At 35.8% G+C, this 10,034-nt stretch overlaps 2 protein-coding genes across 2 annotated transcripts; one reads left to right on the top strand and one right to left on the bottom strand.

The window, feature by feature from the left end:
* Positions 1 to 951: 951 nt before the first annotated feature.
* On the bottom strand, positions 952 to 3,063 carry LOC145099435 (uncharacterized). The gene is made up of 4 exons (XM_079037011.1): positions 2,377 to 3,063; positions 2,112 to 2,177; positions 1,780 to 2,029; positions 952 to 1,700 (listed from the first exon to the last, which is right to left on the bottom strand). The coding sequence occupies exons 1-4, from the start codon at positions 3,061 to 3,063 to the stop codon at positions 952 to 954; spliced, it is 1,752 nt and encodes a 583-aa protein (XP_078893137.1).
* Positions 3,064 to 4,866: 1,803 nt separating this feature from the next.
* LOC145097180 (tRNA/rRNA methyltransferase (SpoU) family protein) lies at positions 4,867 to 7,390 on the top strand. The gene is made up of 4 exons (XM_079034702.1): positions 4,867 to 5,203; positions 5,517 to 5,811; positions 6,117 to 6,167; positions 6,937 to 7,390. Exons 1-4 carry the CDS (start codon positions 4,920 to 4,922, stop codon positions 7,336 to 7,338), a joined length of 1,032 nt encoding a protein of 343 aa, XP_078890828.1. The 5' UTR covers positions 4,867 to 4,919; the 3' UTR covers positions 7,339 to 7,390.
* Positions 7,391 to 10,034: the final 2,644 nt, after the last annotated feature.

Genomic DNA, 10,034 nt, shown 5'->3' with positions numbered 1-10,034 from the left:
GCAGCAACAAAGGTCTTCTTCTTCTTCGTCTCTCGTCTACTTCTACTGCTACGAGCTTCAAAAATGGTGCTTTGCTTCTGTGGGAATGTTGCTGTTGTGCGAACCTCATGGACCTCACGAAACCCTGGTCGTCGTTTCTATGCATGCCCTAAAATGGTAAGCAAACTCATATTAGGTTATGATATTTCGATAGTTATGCAATAACTCTTCTACTTTAATGTATTCTTGTAGGGATCCAGATGTGGATTTTTGGGGTGGGTCGATCCCCCTTATGTGTCAAAGATCAACTGTTATCATACCAGGACTGTTGAGAACAATGAATAGGTATGAGGTTGAAGTGGGTCAGCTGAAGATATGTTTGCTTGCCTCGTGGGTCTTGTTTATGTTGTTTGTGCTGTTTTGGAATTAGGAATTAGAGTTTAGGGCTTTTTTGTTGGTAATGACCACTTATGAATGTTGTCTTTTGGTGCTAGAAGGTTTAATTGTGGTTTATATATGTTGTAAGTGTTGTCTTTTGGTTCATTGGATATGTAATGCTTTTATAACAATGGGAAGTGTAATGGGTTTATCCTTTTATGAATATGAAATTATAAAGGTTTGATCTTGACATGATATGCAAGTGTATTTGTTTTTCTATACGCTTGAATATGCAATTGTAATGGTTTTACATGCATACATTAAGTGCATTGCCATAACATCTTCATGCTTTGACAGTAGAACATAAACCAATAACAAACTACAATACTAAAAGGGGACCATAATAGATTAATGCCAAAACACAATCATTACCAACAAAGGGCATTAAAGTACATTACCAAAACATTAGAGTACATTGTTCCATAAAAGGGCATTAAAGTACATTATCAAAATGGAACCAAAAAAGGCATCAAAGTACCAACTAAAGTGCATTAACAAGTCTTCACAAACATAAACAACTTAAGTACTTGAACATCAATTCCCATATTTGGCCTTGCAGGTCCTAGCATTGTGACCCTTTTGCTTACACTTACTACATGTCACTGTCAAAAACTTCATGCTCAGTGATTGAGTTTCATTATCATTTTGACTTTGACTGTTTGCTTGCCTCTTACGTTGCTGGATTTCAATCCTTTCCTCTGCTGTAATCCTCCTTTTCTTTTTTGGCTTGCCTATAGCTTTGTTGTGTAGTGGAGGCACAAGAGTTGTTGGGCAGTCACTCTTAGGCCACATGGCTCTACCTTTGATAGGCTCCACCTTGAAGGAGTACATCTCTTTCCATGTATGAAGCCAATACACCTTATGCACATAGGTGTATAGTTCTCCCACCTTTTCATTATTATCTGCCATTTCATTTAGGCTTGTAATTGCATGCTTGCAAGGAGTTCTAGTAAGCTCCCACTTTCTACAACTACACTCCCTTTTCTCCATGTCCACCACATGTTGATCATTCCATGGACCTTTAACCTGATACTTTTGTCCCCCATTCCACCGTGCATGATACTTACTAGCAATTATTGTGTTTGCTTCCAAAATCCTAGTACCAGTTGGAGTTAATGGACCTTGACACTTGTTTAACACCTTCATCACATTGCATACTCTCTTCATAAGGTACTCTCTGATGAACTCCAAACAAATGATAATGGGTTTGTCTCTCCCTTTAACAAGTTTGCTATTGAACACTTCACGAAGGTTATTCAATAACATGTCTGAAATTGCCCTTCCTAGTAGTTCATTAAGAAAATAACAGTTAGTGTATATCTATACTATAATAAAAAATAAGACAACAAATTGAGAAAATACCTGAAAAATGACTTCTAGCCCAATGATGTGGAGGGATTTTCAAGAGCCACTGATATGCTTCTATGTCATAATTCTTTAGCTTTACCATTACAGCTTCAAACTCTGGTATGGTGGTGGCTGTAGCACACCTCCAAAAATACTCTTTGTACTCTGTAGTCTTAAATCTGATCCTCATGTTCTGGTACATGTGTCTAATACAGAACCTGTGTTTTGCATTAGGAAACAATTGTTCTATGGCTGGTAGAAGACCCTGTTTTCACCAAAACAAAATAAGTGATTAGCATTAGTTTGTAATGAAACCTAGTATGTAATATTAAATGTAACTATAGTACCTTCTGTCTATCACTGATAAAGGTGAAGTTGGAATTTGAATACAAGTCAAGATCTTCTACAAGACACTGAAGAAACCATTTCTAACTTGAAGTGTTTTCACTTTCAACAATAACATATGCCAATGGGTAGGTTCCATTGTTGGAATCAACACCAACTGCACTTAGTATTTGACCTGGGAAAGGTCCCTTCATGAAGGCTCCATCCAAGCCTAAAAATTCTCTCAAACCTGCCTTAAATCCTTTTCTTTAAAGGACCTAAACACACGTATATCCTTTTGAATTGCCTGGTAGGGGATGAAACCACAGGTTCAGAAACCAAATCAATCTTTATAGTTGTACCTTTATTTGTCTTTTGTAGCTCTAGTACATAGTCTCTCAAAGCTGCATATTGCTTTACGTAATCTCCTGCAACATTTTTGGTGGCTAATGCTTTTGCCCTAAATGCTTTCTCTTCTGAAATACTAACTCCATAAGTTGATTGGAGTTGCTCTTGTAGGGCACGAACAGGCAGTCCGGGATTAGCTTCAATCTGATCCATAATACGTTTGGAAAGAAATGTTGCTGTGGAAGATCTGATTTTTCGTGTTTGGTGGCAGATGTGTTTCTGATTATATGTCTTAATAAACCAATAGTCCTGTTCACTTGACCTAGAAGCATGAAGTTTCCATGTGCATTTAACTTTATCTGGGTTTACATCTTTACCCTTTACCTTTTTCCTAGAGGTAGGTCCACCTACCCCACTTGCATTTAAAACTACAGTACCATCACAAACAACTGTTAATCTACTCTTGTCATTTTTTGTGAATGAGATATTCCTCCTTATCTCTAAAGCATGCAGGTCGACTTTATCTTTCAATTCTTTCTTGGCTTTATATTTCTGCCCAATATGAAAAGCTACCTTGTGCACCTCACCAGCAGAACATAATGTTTGTTTCCCTAGCTCTTTGATCATTTCTCTTCTTTTCCTGTTGTCCCCTGAGTCATCACTTAGTGAATCCTCCTAGTCATTATCAATTACCTCCATATCCTCTTCTTCATCACTATCTTCATTTCTTTGACCACCCAAACTTTGACATCCATTGAACTCTGCTTCTGTATCAATATTTAGATTGAAATCCTCCATGTCAACTTCAACATCTTCAATTATGTTGTCCTCATCAATCATAAAGTCACTATCTTCATCTTCACTGTTTTGATTCTCAAACTCAATGTCACCAGGCTCCTCTTGTCTCCACTCATCATTGAAAGGAATATTATCTTGTCCTTCAAACCCATTAAATGGAATGCTATCTTGGTCTTCAAACCCCTCAAAAGGTTGAAAGTTTCTCATTAACTCATCATCTATGTTGATGTTAGTTGAAAATTCATTGACTCCTTGAGTATCATCATCCATGACAACTCTATACCCCTCATCTGCAAATCCTTCTACACCCTCACCATTGGATTTGTTCATGCCAAGTTCTTCATTCCCATCAATCTCTTTGTTTAACTCTTTTTCTGCATCAACTACAACAAATTCATCTGCAAATCCTTCTACACCCTTACCTTTATCAACTTAACCACTTGCCATTGTTTTTTCACCACCTTCCCAAATCCAAGTTAAGCTTTCTACTACAAGACGATGCCCCTTTACTATGTTTCCAACCTTTAGACATACTAAATTCAGGTGTTGCTGATTTGTATAAGGTTAATGCTAACCCTAAATCACCCTCACCTACATCAATTTGGATTGGAGTTACCACTTCATGAGCAACTACAAGTGATGAGGGTCTAAGAGGACCCTGATTGTCCATGTCTTCTATTATAACCCTTCTTGGACCAGTTGGGGACATAAAATATGTAAGCAAGTTCGTTTGACCATGCTTTGTGTACACTTTAATCATTTTGTTATGGGTAACATACCGTGAGAGATTACGCACATCATTATCGTTACCTAATGCTCGGAGTCCAAAGTCAAATCCTTCATTAGGCAAACGGAAATGGTAATACATGATTTCAGTACCATCATACCCTAATTCTCTCATCATCAAGTCTAGTTCATGAACATAAAATTCATCAATGTCGACAACATCAAAGTACCTTACTTGGCCATTAATATACCTGATATTTGGAAACTTTGTGAAACTCCCTCCGTGATTAAGTTGAATAGAGAATATGTTGGGGTAACCATCTTTAAAATAGAAAGAGACGATTGTTAGAGTTTTTCAAAGTTTGAAGCTTGATCATCAAATACAATGTTCAGAAACAGAGGAATCTTACCATAAACTTCTTGAACGTTAACATTCTCTCCAACATTGCTAAGTCCCCACATTTTCAAAAGCATGAACACAAGCCAATTCTCAAACAATGGTTAGGGTTTTTGCGTCGGGATAATTAAGGTACGAGTAGAAGACGAAGGAGTGAACTACAGTCTGCAATCTTATTAATTGAAGTGGCGGCCATGGAGGCTAGGACCTAAAATGACCAAAATGCCCTCACATGGAGGGCACGTGATGGCATTAACGGCACCAAACAAACGGACAATGACGGAATGGACTAAAAACCCATGAAAACCTTGATTTTGGACCTTTGGTGCAAGTCGGAAACTTTTTGGACCCCATCCAAAAGTTTTGGCAAACCACAAGGACCAAAATTGCAGTTTTGTCCTTTTATATCAATAAACTTTTTTTTTGACAATCTATTATATTAGACTTTGTAAAATTTGATGCAATAATTCGTTAATCCGTTATAAAACTATATGTGAGAGCTGTTTTGCTATAAGATCACCACTCTAGAGGAAACTGAAAATGATTGCAAAGTGCAAATACGATGTGGTCATCGTCATCCTTCCCACCATCTTCCCCTTTGACTCTCTGCAAACCAAGGTCAAATTCTTCCCTCTCACTAGCCCTACCAACCAAAACCCCAAATTCTCATGTAGACGTCGGCGACGGCAGTTCTTCGGAGGCGACACCTTCTATACCACCGTTCCATGTCAAATCCATCACAAGCACATCAAACCCATTCGTGAAGCATTGCGTAAAGCTTCGCAACAGCTCATCTTATCGCCATTCTCATAGTTCCGTTCTTCTTGTTGGAACTACTCCACTCAGGTATGCTTCTCTAATCTTAACCCCAGTTTCTATAAAGGGCATATGCTGATTTCCTCACACAACTTTAGAATCATCTGTATTGATATTAAATCGATTCATCTTTGAATGCCGACTCCATTAACAAGCTGACATTTAAGGTCAACTTTCTTATCCTAATAATTCAAATTTCGATACCCTTTTCCGTTGAATCGAACACCGGCAATTTCTGGGGTTGTTGGGTTCATTTCATTTTTATCTTAGAAATTCAAAGAATTTATATTAACTACAAAACATATGGTTTTTTTTAACCTAAATCATATGTTTATAACACCAGGGAAATATACAACTTTCAAGAATCGATGCAAGAAAAGCCAACGACAATAGATTGTTTACTTTTACATGAAAAAGCTTCGGTTCCTGAAGAGTTGGTTGAAAGTGGTGTTCATGTTGTTCGTGTTAATTCAATTGTGATGAAGAAACTTTCTGGACTTCAATCCACGGAATCCATTGATGTGGTTTCTTTAGTGAAAATTCCTTCAACTTTTCACTCTTTAGAAAACAACCAACATGAAGATTTTTCAAAATGGTTCCCGTCTGCATACCGAATTCTTGTTCTTGATGGAATCCAGGTTATTTCACCACTTATAAATTTTATAAATTCATGTGTTGATAACATTTATTGAATAGAACAAAACGGCCTTATACTTTGTTTGGCTTGCATTGGAGCGATGTCAATGGGACAAAATTGTAACTTTTGTCCCATCCAAAAAGGCATGATAAGGTGAACCAGAGACTCTCTTTTTGTGTCTCGTGTTTGGAAAAGACGTAAAAGCCCCTCCTCATCCTCATCATAAAAAATAGCCCTTGAAAACATAAGTTTCTGTTAATATTTTTGAACTGATTTTGTAGGAATTGTGTTGGCCTGTAATTGCAGGATCCTGGTAATCTTGGGACGTTATTAAGATCGGCGGTGGCATTCGGATGGGTATTTCCGTAATTTACTAAGTTTCATTTTTTTTTTGACATAATTCTTTCTTTTTTTTTTTTGCATCAAGTGCTCAATGGATAAAATGATGTCCAGATAAATGATGTGTTTTGAGAGGAAGTGTTTATGAACAAAGGCTTTCTTTTTTGAACCGAAGTAGAATTGTCTGAATGAGAGAAAATGACCATTTTACCCTTCTGTCTAGGAAATACTATGCTTATTTAGGCATTTTTTTTCTCATTAGGTGCTTATATAAAGTTAATGCAAAAGTTATGTCTATTTGAAGCAAGTGCTGAATGAACAAAGGCTGTTTTTGGGATTAAATGAACCATTTGAACAAAAATTTAAATGACCATTTTACCCTTCTGTTTAGAAGTACTATGCTTATTTAGGTTCCTGTTTCTTTTTTTTTCATTAACTGTTGTATTAATGAAATGTTATCCGGATAAATCTTGTGTGTCTCTAGAAACTGCTATATGAAGAAATGATGTTTGTCTAAACAAAGTGTTGTATGAACAAATACATTTTCTTCTTTGGACCGAATAAACGAGATTAAATGACCATTTTACCCTCGCATCTATAACTCATACCTATTTATAACAAGATTCCAATAAACAGTCATTTTATTTTTCAGTCAAAACGAAACACCACATAAAACTTCTACAACGAACAAAAGATTCTTCCTTTTTTGGACCGATTGAACCGTTTGAACAATATTAAATGACCATTTTACCCTTCTGTTTGTTTAAAAACGATTACAAATCAACAGGATGGAGCATTTCTACTCCCCGGATGTTGTGATCCATTCAATGAAAAAGCAGTTAGAGCAAGCCGAGGTGCATCATTTCAACTTCCATTAGTCTCGGGCACATGGTCTCATTTACAATCTCTTGTCAATGGCTTTCAAATGAAAATCCTTGCGGGCAGTCCGGGCAGCAAAACCGAGTCAAAACCAGTGTCTTGTCTCTCTCATGAACTTGCCCGAATTTTAACAAATACAAAAGTTTGTCTAGTTTTGGGTAGTGAAGGGAGTGGGCTCTCCAAAGAAGCCCATGAGGCATGTGAACTAGTAAACATTAGAATGGCAGGGGCATTTGAGTCATTAAATGTTTCTGTTGCTGGAGGCATTTTTTTGTTCATGTTGCAGCCTCAAAACAAGAAGTTTGATTAAAAATTGTTACTGTTGATATAATATTGTAATACTAATTATTTAGTTAATTTTATTACAATGTTATGGATGAATTGTTGTGATTGGGTTCTTGGAACTGAGGCGCATCAATACAGCCTAGGAAATGTCGATTTTAATTGCTCCCCACACCACTTGGGGGCTCTATGAAGTGACATGTAGTATGTTTGGTAGATGACCCAAATAACAAAATAAAAAAATAAGATGCTTGAACATATTTATAAAAGTCACCTAGCTATCACGGATAACAATTTTTGGTTATGCTAAAAAAACATGTCTTTTGGGTTTTAAATTCTATAGTTTTTTGTAATTGAAAAAAATATAATGAATCAACTTGATATAATTATTTTAATGGGAAATTTAATAAACTAACCATTTCCTAATGTTATTTTAATAATAATAAACTTTTTTTTGCAAAATGGTAATGGGTCATTTTGGACCCGATTTTGTATTCGATGAATGGGTCATGGATCCGACCTGGTAATGTGGCCCCCCTATAAATACCATTTTAACACGTTTCGTATTTCATTTTGAAATTTGTCATTTTTATTTACCTATTTCGGATTACCCTACAGAGCATTTTAGATACCACTAAAACTGAAAATGTTTTCTGATAGCGGTGATAAGATGCATTTTTTATAGGTAAGTTTCTATTATGTTTATAATTATGTCTTTATTTTAGACTATACGTTAAAACATGTATATTTTATGCATTTATATAGGTATTATTAGTTTTTCTTTAAATTTTATTAATTTAAAGACAATTATATGATTAAATATAGGACTATATGTATGCTACATCAAAATTCTTATCAAAAAGTTGATTTTGACTAAACCGGAACAAGTTTGAAATCTGAAAAATATGTCCAGAATAATAAGAACTCCTCTGCAATACGATGAACATTCCAAAATTTTGTTCTTAGATTTAGGTTCAAAATTGCATTCCATATTGTAGCCCTGGAGTTGTGTTCCAGAATTTTGGTCTGGAATTGTGTATTCAGTAATGTCCTTCATAACATACATACAAAAATGTGTAATTAATTATTTTTTATATTGTAGCAAGACAGAACATAGGAATCAGTTGTTACTACAGCCTGCAGGCTTGAACTTTGGCACGAAATCATGGCTCGTTTAAATAACCGACCAGTTTATGGGGCCATGTTTATGAAATCATGTTTTGGTGATTACTTGAACATACATATGGGTGTGGAAGGTCACCCTTTAGTCAGTTAGTATCTTATCTGCAAGGAATTTACTACTTTTGATTTAATTAACCTACAAGATCTTCTATTTCCGATTGACGACTATCGGGTTGGGTTTGACAAGAAGACATTTTGCTTGGTCACCGGCTTGCGGTACAGGGAGTATCCCCCCCAAGTTCTGGTTTTAGAGAGTTCAGGCAACATATGTTCCCATTTGTGCTGCTTTCATGTTCGGTGAGAGTGGCTGAACTTATCCACATGATCAATAACTTACATCATCAATTAAGTAATGCAGATGCAGTGATAGTGTCATTGTTGTTTATGCTGGAGCAAGAATTTTTAGGGAAATACCATCGACAGTCAGTTACTGATGAATTTATGGCACTCGTCTCTAATTTAGATGAGTTTAACATGTATATAGTTTTTTACACACATTATATCAAATCATACATATACTTATTAAGTGTAATTGTTAACGTAGGTACTCATGGGTAGAGTGATATGGGATTTCACATAAAGACAACTATGTACTATGTTTGAAAAGATTAAGGAGCATTTGAACCCCAATGCGTCAAGAATCGGTAGTAGACACACATATACTCTATAGGGATTTGTCTTTGCATTTAAGGCATGTCCACTATTTTAATATGTCTTTTAGCAACAAGTATTATAATTTTTTAAGTTTATTAGTTGTTTAACATCTTAATTCTGTAGATTTGAATCATGGAGACGTTTCGCAACATTAGTATAGTTGGTTCCCCTATACTGGGTGTTATCCCTTACGTAATTGCATACCCTAGGATGAGGCGACTGCATGCTATTGAGTGTGAATGTATTCTTGATGTTATTGATGTATGTACCTTAGTTCACCTTATAATCTATAAGTTGCTATGAGAAAATAACTTAAGATTAACCTTTATATATTCTTTTATGCAACATCCCCCCAATGAATTGTTGCATCCTACTTAGCAGGAGTGTACAACTTTGCGGTGGATTAAGAGTGTCTAGTGGATAGATGCTGTAGATTACCTTGATGTTTGAGTTATGGTTTTTTCTTGTGTGTCTTTTAAACAATTTCCTTATGATGATGTAGCAAAAACAACTTGATGTTATCGAACAATGTAAAGTATTTTAATTTCGTACAAATATCATCACGAGGTTTTAAGGTCCACAATATCATGGTGTTGACTACTATTTTGACTAGTTTTAAGGTTAGATATACTCTTAGACATAACATTACTTTTGGCACTTGACTTAGACCTACTAGAAGTTTTAGTTTTTGTTGAATTTGCGGGAAACTGAGCGTCACAATTTTTTGCTTGTGTGATTGATCCTTTGGCAACGATTGCATTTTCTCTGAATCATACATTCTCCTTAGGAAGTGATATGGTTATGGTTTTGTGGTCGTCCGACATGTTGTTTTTCTATCAATGGTGGTAATACAACCATCACGCCATCCAGTTGTTCGTATTCAGCTGG

Source organism: Lactuca serriola, chromosome 4 (genome assembly GCF_051521515.1).
Source record: "Lactuca serriola cultivar US96UC23 chromosome 4, Lser_US96UC23_V15, whole genome shotgun sequence".
Taxonomy (NCBI): Eukaryota; Viridiplantae; Streptophyta; class Magnoliopsida; order Asterales; family Asteraceae; genus Lactuca; species Lactuca serriola.
The sequence above is the reverse complement of the archived record's forward strand: the minus strand, read 5'-3'. Positions and strand labels throughout refer to the sequence as shown.

What these genes read in the sequence shown, in the direction of transcription:
- LOC145099435 (XM_079037011.1), bottom strand. Translation starts at nt 3,063, where the DNA reads ATGATCAAAGAGCTAGGGAAACAAACATTATGTTCTGCTGGTGAGGTG. An exon ending in GGCAATTCAAAAGGATATAC is followed by an intron (nt 2,178 to 2,376) that starts GTGTGTTTAGGT and finishes TGGTTTCTTCAG; the next exon opens with TGTCTTGTAGAAGATCTTGA. An exon ending in TTATCAGTGATAGACAGAAG is followed by an intron (nt 2,030 to 2,111) that starts GTACTATAGTTA and finishes TGGTGAAAACAG; the next exon opens with GGTCTTCTACCAGCCATAGA.
- LOC145097180 (XM_079034702.1), top strand. Translation starts at nt 4,920, where the DNA reads ATGTGGTCATCGTCATCCTTCCCACCATCTTCCCCTTTGACTCTCTGC. An exon ending in TTGTTCTTGATGGAATCCAG is followed by an intron (nt 5,812 to 6,116) that starts GTTATTTCACCA and finishes CTGTAATTGCAG; the next exon opens with GATCCTGGTAATCTTGGGAC. An exon ending in CGGCGGTGGCATTCGGATGG is followed by an intron (nt 6,168 to 6,936) that starts GTATTTCCGTAA and finishes ACAAATCAACAG; the next exon opens with GATGGAGCATTTCTACTCCC.